This window comes from Madurella fahalii (assembly GCF_045866475.1).
Source record: "Madurella fahalii IFM 68171 DNA, scaffold_3, whole genome shotgun sequence".
Classification (NCBI taxonomy): domain Eukaryota; kingdom Fungi; phylum Ascomycota; class Sordariomycetes; order Sordariales; genus Madurella; species Madurella fahalii.
Window position 1 is genome coordinate 1,750,483 of NW_027263973.1, and position 22,587 is coordinate 1,773,069.

At 52.5% G+C, this 22,587-nt stretch overlaps 6 protein-coding genes across 6 annotated transcripts; 3 read left to right on the forward strand and 3 right to left on the reverse strand.

The window, feature by feature from the left end:
• Positions 1–7,061: 7,061 nt before the first annotated feature.
• Positions 7,062–7,782, forward strand: TSR2 (rRNA accumulation-related protein; the record flags this gene model as incomplete). The annotated part of the gene is made up of 2 exons (XM_071061408.1): positions 7,062–7,092; positions 7,160–7,782. The coding sequence occupies 2 exons, from the start codon at positions 7,062–7,064 to the stop codon at positions 7,780–7,782; spliced, it is 654 nt and encodes a 217-aa protein (XP_070917509.1).
• Positions 7,783–7,993: 211 nt separating this feature from the next.
• Positions 7,994–9,380, reverse strand: MFIFM68171_05989 (BSD domain-containing protein; the record flags this gene model as incomplete). Its single annotated transcript, XM_071061409.1, has 3 exons — positions 7,994–8,328; positions 8,386–9,130; positions 9,192–9,380. 3 exons carry the CDS (start codon positions 9,378–9,380, stop codon positions 7,994–7,996), a joined length of 1,269 nt encoding a protein of 422 aa, XP_070917510.1.
• A 1,174-nt stretch (positions 9,381–10,554) lies between these two features.
• YAP1 (DNA-binding transcription factor yap1) lies at positions 10,555–12,458 on the forward strand (the record flags this gene model as incomplete). Its single annotated transcript, XM_071061410.1, has 4 exons — positions 10,555–11,007; positions 11,073–11,826; positions 11,893–12,193; positions 12,245–12,458. The coding sequence occupies 4 exons, from the start codon at positions 10,555–10,557 to the stop codon at positions 12,456–12,458; spliced, it is 1,722 nt and encodes a 573-aa protein (XP_070917511.1).
• Positions 12,459–14,605: 2,147 nt separating this feature from the next.
• Positions 14,606–16,644, reverse strand: PKC1_1 (Serine/threonine kinase; the record flags this gene model as incomplete). Its single annotated transcript, XM_071061411.1, has 7 exons — positions 14,606–15,194; positions 15,255–15,706; positions 15,778–15,933; positions 15,985–16,189; positions 16,237–16,348; positions 16,415–16,537; positions 16,602–16,644. 7 exons carry the CDS (start codon positions 16,642–16,644, stop codon positions 14,606–14,608), a joined length of 1,680 nt encoding a protein of 559 aa, XP_070917512.1.
• A 4,254-nt stretch (positions 16,645–20,898) lies between these two features.
• On the forward strand, positions 20,899–21,318 carry MFIFM68171_05992 (uncharacterized protein; the record flags this gene model as incomplete). Its single annotated transcript, XM_071061412.1, has 1 exon — positions 20,899–21,318. The coding sequence occupies one exon, from the start codon at positions 20,899–20,901 to the stop codon at positions 21,316–21,318; it is 420 nt and encodes a 139-aa protein (XP_070917513.1).
• A 317-nt stretch (positions 21,319–21,635) lies between these two features.
• MFIFM68171_05993 (uncharacterized protein) lies at positions 21,636–22,342 on the reverse strand (the record flags this gene model as incomplete). Its single annotated transcript, XM_071061413.1, has 2 exons — positions 21,636–22,240; positions 22,324–22,342. The coding sequence occupies 2 exons, from the start codon at positions 22,340–22,342 to the stop codon at positions 21,636–21,638; spliced, it is 624 nt and encodes a 207-aa protein (XP_070917514.1).
• Between the last annotated feature and the right edge of the window lie 245 nt (positions 22,343–22,587).

The window sequence follows — 22,587 nt, forward strand, 5'->3', positions numbered from 1 at the left end:
GTCGGGAATTGATGTTAGGCAGTTGAAATTGCGCGGTCGGTGATGATAAGACATCCAAACGGGGCATGAAACCAGACGTGACTAATCCAGACTGAGAAAGCGCACTCGGAGACTTTCTATGGCCCGGCCTACACGTTGTGCCTTCGCTCTCCGAGGGTGAGTGCCAATGGTTATCTATGCATGTACATGGGGCTCGAAGTCGGATTCAGACAAGCCGGTACAATCTTGGATGTTGTTTGCTGTCACGCTACACCGATGCAGCCGCGTGGCGTCTGATGCCATTTGGATGTCGTCACTGTATACTAGTGGTTGTCAGCCCGCTTCGCGGGCTGGTTGTGGTGTTGCTGTTTTTAGCCGATCCTGCCGCCCCAACCCCACTTCCTTTCCACAACCACTAACTTACCGACTGCCAAGCCCGCCAAAGCTACCGCGCGCCCCCGTTTTACGGCCCTGCGGGCACTGTCAATCAATTCTGTAAGTCGAGCTATGTATGCAGTATTTTTTTCCGGGCGCTGCTGATAGTTGCGCAGCTCCTGTTCCCTCGAGATTTATGCCGTACCTCTCAGACGAAGAGGTCCTCGACTGGGAGGGACCGCTGCCCTCGATTGAAGTCGACGAACCTACTGTTATTACGAAGAGCAGCAGGACCTGCGAGAACCCGGAGCAGGCCCGTGACACTGAAGAGCTTTCTCCCCCGGAGGTCAACACCCAGACATCGGTCACTTGCACGACCGTCACGAACATCCTCCGTAATACCAACAGTCCCTGCGGAGATCTCACGTCTGAAGAGGAACAATTTAACGGGGACATCGAGGAGGAACTCTTAAGGTCCTGCAGCACCCGTCAAAGTCGAGAGCCCATTCAGCCTCCGTCCAGGATGGCATCCCCCAGTAGCAACCCCCCGCTTAATGGGTATACTGCGCAAGAGGTCAAGCAGAAAGTGTCAGTGTTCCCCAAGAACACGAAGCGTATTACGGCTATGATGCAGTTGCCCGTAAATAATAACTCTCCTACTTACAGGCGTATAAGACTCTAATATATATACAGACTGTCCGTGACATTACGATGAACAACGATCACAATGGCAACCTACAGGTCCTAAATTGGGATAGGCCGACAAACCGGGAGGCCGCCCTCATGCAAGTCACGGGTAAAGATCCCGCTACCTTGGAATACACGAACTGTCAGTCGAATACGGGCCCGTTCTTCAATTGCATCGTCTCCGATCAATGCGGTAACGGGGCCTATACAAACTGTCACTATAATTCTGAGGGGAAGCGTTGCAGTTTCCGTCAGACTGAGGAGGACGCTGCCGCTGAGTCCAGCAAAAAAAAGGACAAAACTACGGACCCCGCGCTCAATCCAAAGGGTAAAGGAAAGGAGACCTTACTCGGCCCGCAAACTCCTAAGAACACTAGCAAGGGCAAGGCTACAGGTCCTGCAAGCAGCAGCAAGCAGGTTCAGAAGCGTAAACTGGCTGATGACTCTGGGGATTTGTTAGATGGCTCTCCTATAAAAAAAACGAAGGTTTGTATTATGATATTTTGCAAATATCCTCCTGTTAGTTCTCTATTTTCTGCTTCAAACTATAAACAGCACCTGCTAACAGATAATTGTTGTAGAAGACCTCTACTACTGCTACCTCTTCTACTACTACGAGAGCTGTAGAAGCTCGTCAAGGTGGATTGCAGAGCCGTATTACAGAGTCGCGTGCTGTTGCTAAATATTTACGCGATCGTCTTCGGGAGGTAGAGGATGAGATTGAGACAATGATGCTGGAGCTTCTAAATAAGAAGCTGTAAGACTGTTTCTAATAGGGCCTGTAAAATAGTTTTATTTGCTATGTTGTTTCAGATACCCTTAGATTTCTCTTCCTTTTACAATTAAGATTCTAATTTAAAGAACTATAAATAATATATCTCATCCTATAAGATCTATCTCCAGTAAAATATAAGGCTATAAGAATATAAGAGCTACTCTATTAGAACTTCCGGATATACAATATTTCTTAATTTACACTACTCCTCTTACGGACCCTGAAAACAAAGAGAGATATTACGAACAGCTGTAACTCGAGACATTGCTACATAAAGCTGTCCGTAAGAAAATACAGGCTCTCGAAGATCAACCCCAATATAAGAAAAAGACTGACCCTATGCTTTATTAATAGACATTGCAAAACAGAGCCGGATAGGAAACTGAACCCGTAAAATAATATAAGGAAAGTCATGACAATTTGAAGAAAGTTTGATACGGGGTATCATCCGTAACTGGCCCGCAAACTCTCCTAAGAGAATTCGGCCCTCAAGAACAGACCGGCCTAACCGTATAATAACTAAACGGGTTCCGTTACACAACCCCTCTTGAGGGTGAAGATTTCGAAGTAAAATAACAAGGACACCAACCTTCAACTCTAATACAGGAGGGGGAATAGAAGCAAAATCTAGAGAAAAGAGAAACTCAGGAGATAAAACGGGGGTATTAGTACCACCCTCTAGCAGGTTGTCAACCGTATTTGAAGAGAAATACCGCCTACTCTCCCCCGGAAAAGTAGACAGGACTACAGAGTTAATACCTGCAACTGTAACTAACCGAGGACATAGAATAGCCCGGTCCGTAAAAAGAGTATACTCAGTAGCTGCAAGAGCTAGTAGCCCCTAGGGATAGACCTATTAAATTAACTCCTCTTAGGAGAAACAGCAAGTAAAGGCTAGCAACAAATCTACACACTCGTGGAATTCAGGGTTATAAGAGAGTTCTTGAAGCCACTATACAAAAGCCCTGTTTTCTAGGTCTACTCCTTGAACTCACATATTCTCTGTAAGCTTCCGGACCTGTAATTGCAGCCAGATCCGAGACTTCTGAAGGCAAGCCTGTACAATCTGAGCACGGCTTCCTTTACGGATAACAGGAAGGATTTGAGCAAAATCACCCCCAAGGATTATAGGGATACCGCCAAACAGACTATTACAGCTGCAAATATCCCGTAAAATACGGTCTACTGCCTCAAAGCAAAACCGATACTGCATTGGAACCTCGTCCCAGATAATAAGCTTAGCTCTCTGTAATAGAACTACTAATTGCGTATTTTAACGGATACTGCAAGATGATAACTCCGTAATATCCTCGACAGGTATCTTGAACCGAGAGTATAAAGTTCGGCCGCCGTCGAGAAGTAGGGCCGCAATTCCAGAAGAAGCAACACAGAGCACAACTTGCCCTTGAGACCTGTAAAACGAAGAGAGGCAACGGTAAAGAAAAGTCTTCCCAGTCCCGCCGGGGCCTTATATAAAGTAGTAGGCAGTTTACGGGTCCCGGTTAATATAAGAGGTAATCTCCTCAAATAGAGTAGATTAGCCAAGGTTCAGCTTCGAGCGGATATCTATAAATACAGAGTATTGCTGTTCAGGGCTATAAGAAAGCTCGAAGGCCAAAAGGCGGTTCCTATCAGCAGACTGCCACTCGTGCTGAAAATAGGGGAGGCCAAAGTCCTGTAAAGTCTTCCCAAACTCCGTAAATAACTCGTAAAGTAAAAACAACCCGTAATCAATATAAGGGTCCTATAAACCTTGCGGGACATCTACAAACCGAGCAATACGCTGAAGAAAGTCATCACAGAGTGAGTCTTGAAACTGTAACCATAGACTTAACGGGTCTACTACATCTCCAGTAAGTAAGCAGATGATAAACAGGTGCCGTAAAGCTTAGCCACTCTGCCAAACACGGGCCTCCTCGAAGCAGTCTACCCACCGCTAGTCAGAGTCAAGTAACCCAGTAGCTAAGCAAGTAGCCCGAAAAGTAGGATAAATATAGCCATTGATAGTCCGTAAATGTTCAAAAGACTGTAGGCCAGGGATATTGCAAAGCAGAACCCGTAGAAAATATCGCTCCCCTGAAGTAGGGGGGACATACTGCATACAGGCAACGCAAATACCTCGTTGACGGGGTTTCCAAACTCGATTCTGCTTATCCCAGACATGCTGGGTAGGGAAATCGATATATAGCAAGTTACGGGAACTGCTATATATAGCATTATATGCAAAAAACCCCATCAACTCAGTCTGACGACTCTCTGCAGCTACTACAACCTCCTCAGCAGTAGCGTTTGCTTGAAAGAAAACAGCTTGTTCACCCTCAAGGTAGACAGGAAGACGAATAACAGGAGGGTACTCTTCGTAGGTATAGAACTCGAATAACCGGACCACAGCCTCTACAGGACTAACGTAGCGGCACTGTAAGTACATACGGACCTCGTCGAGCTGCTCAGCAGGAGAGATATTAACAGTAGCCTGGTCAGTGCCTTTATACACGTACTTGTATATATACTTAATAGCCTTTATAGAGGCACAGATCTCAACATTGATATAAGCAGTGTATTTGCGGGAGAGGTATAGGCTGTAAGGAACTACCCAACGGTTGTCAAGCTGGACCTCCTAGCTATTAATCCTTCGAGTTACAACCTAGCCATTATTCCGGCGCCTATAGCAAAGATATCCATCTTCCAATACCGTAGTCTCTTCCACAAATGCCTTTAGGAACCGCTTTGAACAGCTTCGAATCCCAGTTCGCGGGTCCCGAACCATACAGGGCGAGTTAGGATTGTCAGTTCCACAGGGGCCATAAACCATATTATTCATAACAATCGCCCATAGGATACCATCAGGATCCTCAGCCTCTGTAGGAATCTCGGCCCTAATAACGCGGTTGATATTTACAGGGTCAAGATAACGGCGAGAGTCTTCTAGAGTAAGGAAAAGAAGGATATAGCGGTAAGGTAGACCGCATTTCTGGTACTCTACAGTCCAGACTATACCCGTAAAAGTTCCTAGCAGCCCGCCTTTTAACTCGTATAAAATAGACTGGCACTTCAACTCGAAGATACAGCCAACAACATCAGGGCGATCAGAAGCACTCTGGCCCGCAAGAAGTTCCCGCTGGATCTCAGGCCAGTAAGGGTTTACAGTAACTATAATGAAGAAAGTAGGATACCCAAATTTACAGACAATTGCCATCGAATCCTAGTAGCATTGTACGATAAAGCGGGCTCCGCCAACATAAATAGCAGGTAAAATAACACGCTAGCCAAGCTACACAGCATCGCCATCACCATCTCGAAGCCAGTCTTACACGCCCCGGTATAAATCAGCTCGAAGCTCACGCTAGTAATAGCTAAGCCACAACAACTTTACTTGGTCGCTTGCAGCCCATAAGTCCACTAAGAACTGCTAGAACAGCCGCCGGAAAAGAAAAGGGGTCTGACTTTGACTCTGACAGGTATACAAAATGTATCTGCACCACGCTCCCCAGTCAAGGGTTTTCTTCGCACGCCCGCGTTCTCGGTAATCCCGTAAAGGCAACCCCCATCGATAACCAAAGTCACCTCGCGAGAACATTAACGGGTACGCTAAAGGGAGGTATACAGCTAAATGAGGATGGATATAGCACCACCCTCTTACAGCCCCGTCAGATCCGCATTGGGCCAAGATAACATCTCGAAAACCACTTCCAGCATATTCATCTAGGATGAGAACAGCTACATCGTCTACAACAGGGAGGTTTTCTCGACATAGATCTACTCCCTCTTAAACAATAAGGCTCATCTGCAGGTTCAACAACACCCGTACAGGACCAGGAATGGCTATAAAACGCTCGAGAGCTATAAGATATCGTAAAACGAAGGGGTTGTTGGTGTATAAGAACTCGGTGAAATCAGAGAGAAAAGTAGGGTCAAGGTCCGCACTGCGGCCCAAACGATATACATTAGCTGTTTGCAGGTCAAAGAAATAGAGTTACGCAAACTACAGAGGTTAACCTAGGATAGATTCCAGCGGGCCCTGTAGATAATACAGGGTACCATGGATTTGGTAGTCCATTGGGCCGCTACCTGTAATCCCGTATATAGTCTGACTTACAGAGATGGAAGTAAAAGCAAAGGCATTATTATACCGCCATAAATTGTCTCGAAAGATAGATACACGGGACCCGTTATCGGTTAACAGGTAGAGGAGAAAAGGAGGCAACAGCTACCAAGCAGGAAAGGTAATATCGCCTTACAAGCAACAGGACCCAAACTTTGGGTTTGCAGGTATTGAGTTCTACAGGCCTATTAGTATATTTGACAGAGAAGAATACAGGGGCAACACATACCGCAAGACACTCATCTAACCAGTATAAAGCACCGCACTCAGTACATTCAACAGTTTGAGAACCGAGATCATAAGGCGTAACAGATTCAACACCCGTTAGAGGAAGCCAACCAAGAGGTTCACCTATAGCAAGGTGTCGTACAGGTACCGTTACAGCCGCTCCTGCAGGTGCTACAAGGTTTGCTGCAGCTCGACGGCACGATGCAGCACGTATACGGGCCCCGGAACAACGTATACACGTTGCATACGGTGCACCATTCGACCGAGTTCGAAAATCCGTAAGAGGGCGGTATACGCGACAGCCACTGCAAAAATGATCTTAGGAGGCACGTTGACAACGACGTAGAGGCATTTGGAGAGCTTTTCTGAACTGTAGAATTAAGAGAGTTGGGAGGAGAGGAATAGCCCGTAAAAATTGAGTAGCCCGCAAAAATTGAATATAGGGCCCGTAAGTGGGATCGGCAGCCAAGACTTTTTGGGCCAATGAAAATTTATAACAGCAATTAACCAAATCCTATTAAGCTGTTAGGGGTTTGCAGCCCGTAAAAACACAAAAACACTAACAATTTGTTAAGGAAAACCCTGTTTTACAGCCAAATCAACCATCCTACGAACCGTTGTTTTTTTTTCAGTCCTGTAGTCTCTTATATAGAGATGCCTGACCAGCGACGTCAAACACGACCCAAGTAAACGGAACAACCCTAACCCTCTACTTTAACCAAAATTGAAACCGCGGGGCACGGTGCCGAGAAGACATTCGAGAGGGAAAAAAATCTCGGCCTAATTGAACAACCCCTCCATCCCGCAATCCTCACCAGTTCGCGACTTCCCGAGCCTGGCCCAGCCCACGGAACTCTCCATTCTCCATACTGGTCCCATCCCGCCCACCGAATCCAGCACAATCCTAACCTCACAATGGCCGGCAGCGCCTCGTCCCCCAGCCCGGGTAAGCGAACCATCCCAACCCTTCTTAACCCTCACTTACACTAACACCTCCCCCGCGCCAAACCCAGCAATCTGCCAATCCCACTTCGAACAAGGCGTTGCCATCGCGTTACACCTCTGGCCGGCCCTGACTCTCGCCGTGCAGAACAACTGGGGCGGCCCGGACTCGTCGGACAAGCGCGACTGGTTCGCCGGCGCCATCGTCGACCTCTTCCCGGACATCTCCAAGCTCTCGCCCGCCCAGCTCCAACAAAAACTCAGGCAGCAATCACAACCGCAATCCCAACAGTCGAGCAGCGACCAAGAACCGGACCAAGTCGACGTCGAGACGGTCCTCCTCCAGGTCATGTTCGACGAGTTCGAGGTCAACGTCGAGGACGAGTCTGCGTACGAGGTGGCCGAGCAGGTGGTGCGCATACGGGGGGAGTGTTTGCGGGGGAAGTTTGACGAGGTTGAGGCGCTGAGGAGGAGGTGGGAGGCGAAGAAGGGGAATAAGGTGGTGTTCAAGAAGGGTGAGGAGCAAGAGGATGAGACGGACTGGGATACTGATGAGGACGGGGACGAGGAAGATGATGGCGACGTCGAGATGGACGAGGCGCCCGCGCTGGTGGAGGCGCAGGTGAGTAAGGAAAAGAAGGAGCCCGAGGTGGACGAGGATGGGTTTACCATGGTTACGAGGAAGAAGAGGTAGAGTGTGTCGGTTGCAGCACCCACGCGGTCAAAGAAGGGAACCCGACGCAGTGCAACGCTGATATCTGTGTTGGGGGATTCTGATTACAGCTGGTACCGCAAACCTAAACGAGTGTCCGATACCATAAGACGTGACCCGACGAACGACTACACCACACCTAAAACGCCTGCCTCGGGGCATATTCCTGTCTCACACACGAACGGTTAGATGCCTACTCCCAATCTTCCTCGTCGCTATCGTCGCTATCGTCGCTTTCGTCGCTATCGTCAACCTTCCGGGCCTCCTTTGGGCTGTTGGGCGCCTGGCTCGGAACGCCAGACGTGGCGCCGACAACGTCGTAGCTCGCATCACTACCTGCCTGCGACTTCTCGTCGTTAGACTTTCGTGACTCGGACGGCTTGAGGAGGCCTTGGCTAGCCGGGGGTGGGTGGATGGTGGTCGAAGACTCGGTGGAGCCGGGCCGGTTTGGCGCTGTTGTCGTTGTGCTAGGCTCGGCCTCGTCATCCGAGTCCTCATCCCAGCTGACTTCTTCCTCAGCCGAAGCGGCTGTCGTCCAGCGTCAGCAAAAAGCAGATAGAAGCAATAGAAACCAGTCCTTCCCACCTTTAAGTAAGTCTCTCCGCCGTGCTTCGGCAGTCTCGATGCCGTGCCGGAGGAAGTAGTACCGCTTCCAAAAGTCTGCGTAAGGTACCTGGTCCGGCACAAGCTTCTCCATCGTCGTCCTGAGCTCGGGATACTTGGCGAGATCACTGCTAATGTCCTCCGTCTTCTTGTCAATGTCAAATTCCTTCGCCCAAGCCTCAAACTCGGCCCCGGTACCATCTTTCATGAAGTTATCGGTGGTAGTGTGAATCACATGCAGTTGTGCGTCAAACCGGGATGTGTGTATCACTCTTTTTCCATGAGCGTCCTTGCTTTCGAACAGTACGGTACTGCCCTGGTTTCCGGTCTGGTCGCCGTTCGGAGGCGCAATCTGGATGGCGTCGCGGAAGAAGTCTCGTAGGTTTGACCCGAACCTGAGCAGCGCCTCGTCTGCCGCATCCTCGGCCTTCTGCAGATCCTTCAACCGCTTGGCCGCTTCCCCCCGGAGCCGGGAGAGCACAGTCTCGGACTCCTTGATCGCCTCCTCCGAGGACATCCCCTTGGCCCTCGTCGGCGTAGTCTCGCTGTTCTCGCCCGCTTCTTTCGACGCTTGGTCGGATGACGATGCTGCGGCGGGCGCTGAGGTGTTCAAGGAGAGCGATCTTGTGTGGTTAATGATGGATTGGCGCAGGTCGGTGAAGCCCCGTGTGGCGTCCTGGCCCACTGCTGAGAGCTCTTTTTGGGCTTCATGATAGACCGATTCGCCCTGCACAGTAAGCAGTCAGAGACGCGGCTAGTCTAGGGCAGACAGGGAAATGGTAACATGCCTGCTTCACAACACTGCCAAAGAAACCCCCGATCCGCGCGCCCCAGGGGCTGGAGGAAAACGCACGGTATGCATCTTGCAGATCGGCATTCAGTGTAGACTGCTGCGCAGGCCTCGTGTCGGCAGACGAGGAGTCGCTGTGGTCCTCGGGGAAAGTCGACTCCTGGATATGATCGTAGGCAATGTCCATCACGGTCCGAGTCGGTTGCGATCCGTGTCTGTATCTGAACGACGGTATGCCGAGATGTTCCTGGTGGGGTTGGCGTTTGCGTCACTGGGAGGTGTCACATGAGTCTACAGATGTTGTGGGTAAGGGTGGACAAGTCTCGATGCCATCACGTCGCCAATCCGGAACTGCGGGGCTCCGCGGTGCAGCTCCAACAGAAGCGCACAAGCCACCCCCTTCACGGTGGAGCTCCCGCCTTTTAGGTTAACATGGTTCAATACCCCCAGTTCATACTGTACTCTAGACCTGGAGATGCAAGCGTTCAGTTGACGACCCGAATAAAATCACCTGGTCAAATCTGCTAGTAAGGTTTGGCCGGCCATGGAAATTGCCTGGGACCGGCGAGCCTCTCAAGTATGTAAGACGATCGTTATACCACCAACTGTGCATCAACCATGGAAACAAGTTATCAGATGCATCAATCTGCCGGCCTGACTCAGCGCCTTTCCTTTCAGACTCACAAGGTCAGCGAAAGCGCGGACTCGGCGGGCTCGGACACGGCTTTAAGCCTCCAGGAGCCCCTCCCCACCGCGCACGGACAGACCAGTCGGGCGAATTCCCGCGCCTTCTCTTTCCCGCTGACAAATACAACGAGGTCATCGACCCCTCCTGCGGCCAACTTTCCATTTGCCATCGTCTGACACACGCCGCAAGTCCAGCCACTGCATCCCGTTCCTTCAGGAGTTGAACGGCTGTCGTCAGGTGCACCAGTGGATTAGCCAAGGCAGCAAGTCAGGCACCAACTTGTCCTGTTCGCTCCGCCCACGCTCGGCTCCATCGTAACCTTCCCCTCACAACCTCCACTAGACCTGCCTAGGCCGGGTGGCGACTGTCTCTGTCTTGCGACTGTTTCGTCTCAGTACTGCCTCTTTGATATCCTTCTGTTCTTTCTGTGCAGTCGACGTGTTCGCCTTGCTTCGCTCGTCTTTCGCCTTAGCATTCGATACCCCGCCCGATCTGCATCGGGCCCGCGGAGATAACCCAAGCTCCGTCGCCGCGATCGCTCTTCCAACGCTCCAAGCCTCGTCTGGACAGCATACGTATCCTTTCTGAGCTCAGGCGCCCTAGGGATCCTACAGCCCAGTCAACGGCGACATTCTCCTGGTTCATAGCTCGCGATCGAGCGCGGGTCGGCAAGATGACGTCGACGCGGAACCCGTTGCAGGACTTCATCCTGACCCCGCAGCAGCAGAGTCTGTTGTTCGCCGCCCTCAATTCCAACAGGCCGAGCAACACGCCCGCCAATTCCGGCCTCAACTTGTCGCCTCTGCAGTTCGACGGATCGCCCGGTCAGCGGACTGATGGTATGGGGAGCTTCCAGGGCAGTCCCGACTTCGACTACGATTACGACATTGCCGGGGCAGACGCCGGCTTTGATTTCTCCTTTGACGACAGCAACCAGCCCAAAATGATTGGCGATCTGCCTAGCGCCCAAAAGGCGTCCAAGTCGGACTCGCCCGAGACTGAGTCTTCGGAAAAGCGCAGCTACCCCGACGACGGCGAGGAGAGCTCGGGCGCTAAAAGACGAGAGAGCGAAGACAAGGTGGCAAAGAAACCAGGCAGGAAGCCTCTGACCACGGAGCCAACCTCGGTAAGATTACCGGTCCCCATGTCGGCGCCAGACAGCCGGGCCAATTACTAACAGCCTCTCGGCAGAAGCGCAAGGCGCAGAACCGGGCCGCGCAGCGGGCATTCAGGGAGCGTAAGGAAAAGCACCTGAAAGATCTAGAGAATAAAGTTCAAGAGTTGGAGAAGTTGTCCCAAGCCGCGAACAACGAAAACGAAATTCTCCGTTCCAAGATTGATAAAATGACGGCCGAGTTGAACGAGTACAAGAAGCAAGTAACATTGCTGTCGAGCAGCCGCATTGCCCACCAGGGCCCGGCTAGGCCTTTCGGCGGTGCGTTCTTCAATAACATGAACGACGTCAACTTCCAGTTCGAGTTCCCCAAGTTCGGCTCTCTTCCGGGTCCACCAGTTTCCAACGAACCCAAGAAATCTTCCACGGCAACATCCGCCTCAGCTCCAGCGGAACGACGCGGTACTGAACAGCAAAGTCCCACCGATACGTCGCGCAACGGCATTAGTCTGGGCAACTCGAGCCGCTATAGTCGTTCTCAGAGCAAAGATGATTTCTCGGACGTACCGTTCGACCTGAACACAGCGTCACTCGCCGCCGGTCATCGTACGAACGGTTCTTCATATAGCGTCGATTCCCAGATGAACGCTGGCGGCGCTACGACATCGAGCTCGCCGTCCGCATCATCAAACTCAAATACGGGCGGCAGCAGCTCCTCGTGCGGGACGTCGCCAGAACCTTTCACCCAGTCGCCAATGGGTTTCAAATCTGTCGATACATTGGCTACCATTGGCGAGGAACAGGCCGGTTTCGGCGGTGACCCGACACAAGGTGAGCAGCATGCTTTGGTGGCGGCCATCTATCCTATGTGTGGAACAATTGCTAAACAAGGAGCAGGTCTCAGCCAGTTTGGCAACACCGGCTTAGATGACTTCCACCAGTGGCTCCCTCAGACGGACTTTCAATTCAATCCGCAGCTTTTCGGAGACTACCGCGAGCCTCAGGAGAGCGTGTTGTCGCACGGATTCGATGACAGCTTCTTCAACGACGCTTTGGATGCGGATTTCGCGATGCCGTACAACCTCCCGATAACGGGTCCGGCGCAGCCCAAGAAGGACCTTGTTGCTCAAATCGATGCGGCCAAAGAAGCGGAAGAGACTGACGCAGGCGGAGAGATGATAACCTGTCACAAGATTTGGTACGGCTTATCAGCCCTGGCATTGCGTGCCCTCGCTAACAACCCCTGTAGGGAGAGACTGAGCAACTGCCCCCAGGCAAAGAGTGGCGATTTTGACTTAGAAGCCCTCTGCGCCGACTTGCAGAAGAAGGCAAAGTGTTCCGGTACCCCCGGCACGGCGGTGATCCCCCAAGCGGATTTCGACGAAGCATTGAAGAAGCATGTTTGCAAGGATAAAGACACAGCGGCCAGACTTGATGCAACAGCCAAGCAACAGCAGCTCTAAGCCGGCCGGTTTTCCCCCCTCGCCGCTGTATACTTTAAGCAAACGAGACGTTTTAGCACTCGATCCACCGGGTGGTGCTCGAGAATAGCGGCTCTTCAAAATATTGGGCTCGGAGCTGAAATTGATGAGGCACTCACGGGGCCTTCGCCGGCGAGTCATGGATAGGAAGGGATGGAGTATCTGGGATATACCTATTTGAAGGAACATTGGCCCGAATCGGGACCTTGTACTTTTTGAAAGCGGGTCGGTTGGCAATTCGTCAGTATTGAGATCTGACGACTGGACAAGTCTGGAGTTTCGGCCGGACACTAATGGTGAATTTGGTCTTTGTTCTCGGGGGTGCTCGTTCCATGCGCAGGACGGATTTTAAGGGAGTTGGATTGTATGGTAGTCATGAACTCGGCTCTTACCCTTCGTTTACTGTTGTCAAGTACGGTACGCGGTGGCTCGGTGGACGGTTACTGTTCCTTGGAGGTTTAAAAGACTCTGATGCGGGTTTTTGGGAAACCAGGGGTTATCAAACCGACGAGAAAAGATTATGCAGAGATGATATGATGACGGTGGCCGGGTACACTAGTCAATAGCAGGAACCGGGTTTTAGGGTGCTTCAAACAAAACTTGAACCGTAGCATGATTACGGTGACCAAGCTGAGTGGCGATACGCAAACGCAGTTGGGTGTTCTGGAAAAGGCCCGTTTCTCGTAAGTTATCATGCTCGGGTTAGAATAGTTGAGCCGAGAAACCACATTGTGCCTTAACCTCTAACCCCCGAGTAGTTGCGAAAGTGCCCCGAGACAAAACCACAAAAACTTATATGCGAAAAACACCCCAATACCTTCGATTGCCCCTTGTTGCGCGATTAAACCGCTCATGAAATGAGAGCGTCTCTTCAGACCATTGGAAAGGTCTCAACATAAAAACAGACCGGTAAAAAAGATAAGGAAACATTACCTACAGTTATAGCATTTCGAATCCGGTACTTCTCTCTCTCTCTCTCCTTTTCTCTATTTCCCTTCCTCTTCTTTAACTTGTATTCTTTCCTTCGTTGTATTTTCGATAAAATTTTGGCTATACCCTATATTCACAGCAATTAAGCTACAGTGCATTGAGACACTCTTCTTCAAATATACACACACCGTTCTTTCATTCCCAGACAGCAGCATGGTGTACCGGCCTCCCTGACATCGGCGCCTACGTACGGGATACGCCTTGCCACGTCAACATTTTCACACCCAAGACTAACCTCGCTCTGGTTTCTCACCCCAAACTAGCTGTTCGTTTGGCCACGTCATAACGGCAGTACCTACTAACACTAAGCCGTCGACTGCCTGGCTACAACCGTCTCCCACACCCGTTTGTCAAGCAAGTCAAGTAGGAACAGTAGATCATCCTATACCATTATTCACTGGCGTCAGCTATGGGGCACAGCGGCAGCAGTACTCACAATGGCAACAGCAGAAACAGCCCAAAGTTTCGGATGTGTTCCTTGATTACCAAGAATATAAGCAAAAAGAGATCCACTTCCCTGTTGCTGCTGCTACTGCGACACCTCATGTTCTCCCAAGATGCAATATAACATGGGGTATCTATCAAAAATGGGAAGACAGAAAGAAACAGAGCGAACGAGCAGAAAGGAAATAGGAGACAGGGGCCTAAGTCATCTGACCTGTCTCAGCCCCGGCCGAGCCAAATCCAAAGAACCTTGGCCAACCCCTAGCCAACCCCCCCACCGAGACACGCACCCTCTCACGAGCCATAGAAGACGATACAGAAAAGAAGACATCGAGACTAAAAAACTTTATACAACAGAGCGAGTTGGTTTATGCTTCTCAGCCGGACCCGCCCACCTAACCAACCCCAGACAACCAAGCACAACCACCCCCTAAAAGCCAACAACAAAACAACCTTGTCCAACTTGACCGGTCAACCAGTCAGTCGGTTGGGTGGGTAGTGCTATATCCCTTATTCTCCGGCCCCTCTCCTCATCAATATACGCATGTACTGTATATATAACCCGCCAGCCAGCCTTGCCTGCTTGCCTGCCTACCCGTCTGTACGGACGTAACGTATCCATGTACGTACGGGCTGTACACACCGCCTTCCCCTCACCTTTCTCACCGCCATTACTTCCCATCCCTCACCACCACCTAACCAATAACGACCCTAGCCCCTTCTTTCCCCAGGACCCCACGTTCCTTCGGCTTCGGACTGTTTCCCCTGCCTTTCTTGCCCCTCAGGAACCCAAACACACCTCCGCCTGAGCTCTCCTTGCCCCCTGGGCCGCCGGCCCCACCGAGCAGCTCGTTGTTCGCCCCACTCGCGTCGGCCGGCAGCGTCGCGTCCTGCCGGGCCAGGTCGCTCCAGCTGCTGCCTCCGTCCAGCGTGACTTGTACGCCGCCCGTGGGGCTCTCCACGATCATGCCCGGACCACCGGAACGGCCTGGTCGGCCGCCTGTATTGTACGTCTGCGGGTAGGGCGGCAGCGGGGGCGGCCGTGCACCCTGCGCGGCACCGCCGCGGCGTTGTTGGTTGCTTGCTGCTCGTTGGAGTTTGTTGCTAGTGGAACTGTTGCTGGTGGTGGTGGTTTCTTGATGGTCAGAGGATTTGGATTGGGAAGCACCGTTGGTGGCTGGGCTGGGGGTGGCCTCGTCTGTTGTTATGGCCTGCCCTTGGACGGGTTCCTTTGCGCCGTTGCTCTGCGCGGCGGTGGTGCTTCCTTGCTGTTTTTGTGTGATCCTGGTACCATCGGTGTTAGTGGCCGGGGAGGACAGGGTGGAGATAAAAGAGAGGACGTACTTCTTGTAAGCCGCGACCGTGTAATCAAACGGCCTGAAGTCGGTTTCGATCATGCGGTAGAGCTCATCTTCGCGGATCTCCTTGTCTGTTGCATCATCCTTTAGTCTCTCGCGCGGCTTTTGCCTCCGTGCGCGTGCCTCGAGCGGCGCTTCCTCGAGCAGCAGCTCTTCTAAATCGTAGGTGGCATCAAAGTTTGTTTTCTCCGAGGACGGCACGAACACGGGCTCGATTTCCTTCTTCTCCAGTGCCACGAAGTCGATAGGCGAGAAGAAGTCATGGCGGGTGAAGCTCTCCCATGTGGAACCAAGACGCTTACTCGGATCCGGCTCCAAGGCGTCCTTGATGGCGTACATGCAGGGTAGCGATACTGGGGGGTTCGTGACCGGAAACTTCGGCCGGGCGGCTTGGATGACGCTGCTCAGGGAGTTCTCAGAGTTGCCTTCAAACGGCCTCTGTTTTTCGGTGTTAGCTCGAGTTGTGCAGTGTCGTATGAAGATGGACTCGAATCGGACTCGCTGCGTACCTTGTTGTAGATGCATTCGTAGAACAGAACACCTAGCGACCACCAGTCTGCACGAACATCATAGCCTTGCCCCGCGTATACTTCTGGCGCCAGATACGCCAATGTACCGGATTTGCTAGTCAGGACTTTGCCTGGCACAACATCTGAGGCAACATTCTTGCAGCAGGTTAGCCCGGTCCACCATCCATAACAAGGGGCGGTACACACAAAGTCTGTGAGATGCACATGGCCGTCGGCGTCGAGGAGAACATTGTCTGGCTTTACATCCCGGTGGATGATGCCTTGCCCGTGAATGTACCTCAGCGCACAGCCCAGCTCGGCTATCCAGAACCTGACCGCATCCTCGGTAAACGTTTTTCTCGAGATGTGGAACCGCAAGTCACCGCCACTCATTAGGTCGACGACCAAGTACCTGTTCTTGTCAGCGGGGTCCCCAATCACGCCGAGGTTATTGCGTACATGTATTCGATGTCCTGGAAACTGTACCGCAAGTTGCAGATGAATGGGTGATTCACATGCTCGAGCATTCGTCTCTCCCGGATGATGTTGCGGACGCTTTCTGACCGCACGACTGTATCCCGCGCGAGTTAGCCTTGGCCATACTTGACTTCTCGTGGCATCCCGAAGGCAATCCTACCTTCATCTTTCCGTATATACTTGAGCGCGAATGACAGGCCCGTATCCTTCCTCTCGACGATTCGTACCTTGCCAAAGGCACCTCGGCCGACGACTCTGAGAAGACGGAAGTGGTTCAGGTTCACTGCAGCAGACACGGCCGGTCAGTAAGAGTAGATGGCGAACGGTTCGCGCTTCCGGAAACACACCTTCCCCGTCGAATTCGACGGGCTTGCCCTGGCTGTTGCCCATGGCCAGCTACTACTCGTTGCTTGGCACTCCTTCCGAAAGCGGCTGCGGGTTCGTTCCGTGATGCGGATTGCCAGTCAAGGACCCATAGGGCGAAACAACATTCTATACCCGACGGCGCTCGAAACGATTGTGGTGGCTCCCCGACGGATCGAGACCAAGCTTGATCGACATTCGGGTCTTGTCTTGGCGGTGAAACGGAGAAGCGGATGGCCTGGTCCACGTCCCAGACCACGGCTTGGGGGAACCGAGTATACTATTAGGCGAAAGGTAGTTGTGGGAATGCGGCTCGCAGGTGTCCAATGCCTCGCTATCGGAACGCAGCGCCGGGCCGAATTCTGTTCGCCGTGTTGCCGGGCGGCGGTGTCGGCCAGGAACACGAACGCAGCGGGAACGGGGATACGGCAGGGCCGTCGGTAATTGAGGGGTATCGAAAAAAAAAATAGACACCCGAGGATCGAGGACTGGAGATCCTGATCAAATGCAAGCAAAGAGGAGGAGCCCGGGTAGTCAGCTGCAAGTCGGCTGGCCCTACTGGAGACGGGTTGGCATTTAAGGGGCCCAGGGGGTTGAGGAATAACTGTCGAAAGAGTGTCGGTTTATTAGAATGCGGTGGAGGTGCTGGGGCCGGGGGGGGGGGGGGGTGGAGGGCGGCGTGGTCACGGCGCCGGAAAGGTGCCTGGTCGGAACGCGGCAGGGGTGCTAGCCCAGCAGCATGGACGCAGATAAAGAAAGCTGGACGGCCATACAAGGGATTTACACACCAACAGGGCTAGAAATTCAGCCCGCCTAAACTAACATTTCCGATCCTTTCCTTCATCTTCTCGCTCTCTCATCGCAATCTTCGCGAGAGAGCGAGATTTTCTTCTGGTGTGGAGAGTCTCTGGGGAGCATTTCTCCAATCGAACGCCCCGCCGATTCCAGAGCGCTGATCCCGCCCTGAAATGTGGCATGCAAGTCTGCGTTCGCACCCGCCGTGGCTTTCTTCTCAAGCCACCTTCACAATTTATCAACAAAGGCTCGGGTTTGTCTGCAAAGCTTTGTCCTGCATCTCAGATCCCGGCGGGCAAAACTGATCAATACAAACCGGCAGCGCAGCGTTGGTAACGCCGGCCGGTATGTCTGACAGTGTTTGTAGGGCAAAAGGGCAGTCAATTGGACGATTCGATTCGATCATGAGCAAATGCTGATGTCGGCAGCAGCCTGCTGTAGTATGGTCCGCGACCTGACGAGATGATCTTCATGGTTCTTCCCTGCATGTCGCCACCTCGTGGCCGAGCGGCAGGGTGTGGGAAGCGCTAGGCTTGGCCGTGGCAATTATGTAAACCGTGGCGGCACTAGCGGCAAACAATGTCAAGCCCGTCAATGGAAGCCATGCTATCTGTCCTGTTTTTCTCGCTTCACATCGTCCTGTCTTCATGTTTCCGAGCCCACGGGAACCGATGGGGCATGTCCTGCATGTCCAAAACGTGGGACGGGTTGGTGGTTGCGCACCATGTGCTGGCCGGAGTGGGATTCTTCCACTTGCTTACTGCATGGGGCCAGAGACCACATGAGAGACGGCCACCGTGCAGGGGTATCTGGTGGAACCGTGCACCAGAATGCAACCGACTGGGACTTGAAGTCGAAGTCAAAAATATCGCTAGCGGACAGAGAAATCTGGACAGAGGACAACTAGATGCGGGGAGACAGATGCGGGGGGGCAACAATTCGGGTGGGAATGGAGGACATGACTGCGGCCCAGCAGTTGGCGTACCCCAGGAAGGCATGGCGGCAGCAACCAAAATACCCGATTCCTGTAAGCGAGACCCAGGCATGAATCAACAGTGACTTCTGACAACCTGCAGCCCGAGCATGTGGTATGACAAACCATCAGCTCATCACTGCAACGGAGTCAGGATGCGTTGGAAGCGTAAATGAACGCACACCTGTAGCGATACGCAGTCGACCAAGAACGCAACCCGGATGGAATCCCTGCTCTCCCACGTGCAAGTCGCATTTGAGACGGCACACTGTCGATTCTAGTGTCACAGACTAATTACCGAATTGTCACGGGCGGATATGCTCAATACCAGTGCGACGTGACAGGACCCGCTGAAGAAGCATCGAATGCATGTGTAGGGGGCTCAGGTCCCAAAGCAGCGAGATGCCTTCCCGTCGGCCCTATGAGAGGTCAACAATAGCTTCAAGAGTGTCTCAAAAGACGGCAGGTCCAACAAGCCCGTCGGTACAGTATCAGCTACCAGTCTGGATAGCGAATGTTCCGCGGGCGCTGTGCCTCCAAAAGTTCGGTGATCCCGCTACCAGCCAACACATTTTGCGGCACCTGAAACCAATGACCCGACTCCTACAAAGGTAGGCTTCTAGAAGGCTTCTAGAAGGCTTCCATCGCATGAGCAACAAGGACCCACCCGACCAACAAAGGAAGGATCCGGGACTTTTCAGAACTTCTAGAACAAAAGATTAACTTCGGGGACGGACCACTTGCATCATTCTGTGTCAGCCACTGGTGTTGGGACGGCGGCACGGAGAGTACGGTATGCCCAAATTACCTAACGCCGACGTATTTCCAGGGCTCATAATCGCGGGACTTCCAGCAAATCGAATCCAGCTAGGAACGTCGGTCATAAACAACCGAGCCTTTTCTGCGTGTGGTGGATCGTCGGTGAGTCGCGCTACATGGTCGACAACAGGCTTCGGAACGCGCACCTGGAACCTGGGCGCGACAATTCCTGACAGTCACATTTTCGTTGGTGGATTTGGCACAGCGCTTTGCAAAGGATTGGGCAATGCTACCCTCCGGTATTTCCGGGAAGCTGACAACGCACGACTCATCGTAACTCCACCCAGGAACGCGGCACCGCTGCTTCGTCAAACGACCAATCTATTTTGTTAACACTGTGACACGGCATTCCCCAGAGTCTAGGGTCTTTGAGGCGCGGCCGATCAGCATTTGACCACCTACGGCCGGACGGGTCTTTGACACCTTCCATGTGCTGTCAGACACACCTTGCTAAGCTTATTGGATACCGGGGTAAACGTAACGTGAAAAGTCGAACATGTTTGTTTCCGCTCTTTAGCAGTTACCGTCTACTAACAACTTTGTTGGGGGTTGTATTTCGATTGGGCGGATTCTAGCTTTTGCTTACAATCTTTACGGCTCATAAAGTTTCTGAGACCTGCTTAGGTTTCGATGAAGCACTCGGTCTCCTAGCCACCGACCTTGTAAGACGTGTCGGGTAATCCATGGACTGTGCCCCAAGCAGGAATGGAATGACTACCAACGTATCTTGTGACTGGGAGGAATACGCTGGAAATGCCAGGCAAAAGGTAACATCAAATTGGATTAAGTTAAATTAAAATATTGTGGAAGGCCAGCTAACGAACGGCAAAGGACATTTCCATCTCTGTGGGCTAATTAGTTACATTACAGTCGATCATTATAAAGGTAAATAACAAACGATAAAGTTCCGCGATAATGTTTATTCTAAGACTTTATTATCATCATGGAAGTTGGATTTGGGTTTCTTATTATGGAGTGCAGGTCTAACTCCGAAGGAAATATCCAAGATAAAATGATAAACCCAGTAGGCGTCCATAAGAGTGTACGTTCGAGGTTTGTGTCTAGGTAGGTTGCATGCAGTCTAGAAAGGCGCTTCCATTAAGAAACACTCACCCGCCTTGGGAAGACCTGAGCCAACTGTTTAGTAAAAACAAGCACCAGCGTTTGAGGAAATTGATGCCGAGAAGGGCTGACTACCTGCTCCCCCCTTCCATTCTTTTCACTCCAGAAGATTGTCGGCCCTGTTGCTTTCTATTTCTTTCGTCTACATCGACGGTTCTCGTGAAGGCCTAGGGCTCAGAGGCAAGGGACATGGAAATAGCCGCTTTGTGTGCTGACTATGGCGAGCTGTTAGGAACAGAAAGCCAATATCAGAAAAATCAGAACCAACTAGCTGTCTTATGCTCTACTGTCGTGTCACGGACGTTCAGGGTTGTCAGTGCCGTGGTGCAGTTGCTCTGTAACTGCTCCACTGCGCTGCGGGGTCGCATTCAGTGTTGGACGGTAAGTACAGTAGTAATGACGTCACACCTCACCCCGTTACTGCCCGTCCCTGATGTTCAACAATTCTCATGCGTATGCCTATCTTTGGGATTGATTTATTTGCCCATTAAGGCCAGTATCCTCCCCGAGAAAGGAACAGTAAATTTCTAACACTCCAATTGATCACCCGACATCATCAATCACCACCACCGATGCCTTCTCTCAGAATACCTATCCAATCCTCACTCCGGGTTTGCGCTTTGCGCTCGGCAGCCGTTCCCGCCATATCCATGGTCATCGCCCGGCAGTACCACCCAACGGGGAGCCTCTCGTCGTATAAAGACGACCAAGACCGCGAATCTCTCAGACCTCGCTCATCGGAGGGCACCAACAGCGGCACAAACTTCGACGTGGCGGAGAAGAAGGACGCTTTCAACCCTAAGACGACCGACCCCGAGACGGAGAAGGAGGCGGCTGGGCGTGAGAGCAATGGAAACCCGCTCGAAGTGAGCGGCGCCAACCGGGAGTACTCGAAACCGCAGAACCCGGAGGAGGCCACGGATAGGTCGGACAAGAAGACACGGAGTACTACCAGCAAGGGAAAGAAGCATGGCAATGTTGGGCCTATGTGAGGGCGAGATGCATGCAGGATGTATCTTATATAGAGGTTGGAATCTCCCAGCACTGTTGTTGGGGACTGTACAAATGCATCGGCGTGCAACGCAGGACCACGTTGCCTGCGTTCATGATAAAGGAGGGCTACGGCGCGAAATCTAATGATTTGTTCATCATTCATGTCTCGTCGAGGAGAGCTATCCGCCCAACCGCATTGCTCCCCGGCTCAACCGTTTCCCAGAGACACCAGCCATGGTGGGGGAGAAAAAAATAAAAGAAAATAAAATATCACCGCCACTGCCCAGTAACCTACCACCCTTTCCACCGTTCCCAATTAAGCATACAGCCCATCCATATCATCCTCCTCCTCCTCCCCTTCCTCCCCCGCAGCCGGCACAACCTCCTTCCTCTTCCCCAACTCCTTCCGACACAGCGGACACGTCCCCTTGGCCCTCAGCCACGGGCCCACGCACTCGAGGTCGAACCTGTGGCTCCCGTGGCACGGCAGCTCCACGACGAGCGGGTAGTCGTCGTCCAGGTAGCGCTCGGCGCAGATGGGGCACGTGTCGTCCTCCTTGAGTGTCTTCTTGGGCACGCGGTCGAGGCCGTCCAGGTACTCCTGCGAGACGCCCTCGATCTGCCGCGGCGGGCGCGCCACGTCCAGCTCGAGCGCCTCGACGAGCGACTGCAGGAACGTGCGGTTGCTCTCGGTGGGCGCCGTCGTCGCGAGCGTGCCCATCTGGTCCTGGATCAGGCGGAAGAGCGCCGACGTGTCGGTCGGGGAGGGGACGGCGTGCGGGTTGTTGTGGTGCGAGGACGGTCGGTCGGGGCTGGTGGAGGATTCTGGGGAGATGGTATGCAGGTGGGCGGTGAAGGTGGACATGTCGATCTGCCGCCGCCGGCGGGAGGTGGAAGGGGTTGGTTTGATGTTGTGCTCGACTTTTGAGGGCGAAATTAGCTACTCTGGCTGGACGAGAGGTGCCCCGCGGCGCATCGCATCGCGGGGTCGAAGGGGAGCTTACCTTCATATTGGGTCGCCATGGTGGGTTGGTTTGCTTAGTGGTGGCCTGACTGAAAGGAAGTGGGTATCCTACGTTCTCATATTCTTGTTGCACAACGTTGGCGTAGCCGACTTGGGCAGTGGAGAGGAGGATAAAAAGGTCTCCCTCTTGGACAGGCAAACCTGGGGTGACGCGGTGCTTGCATCGTCGCTATCGATTAGGCGGTGGTCAGTGCGCTACCAGGGAGCTCCAGGCACAAGGGGTGCCACATCAAGGTACTGGACG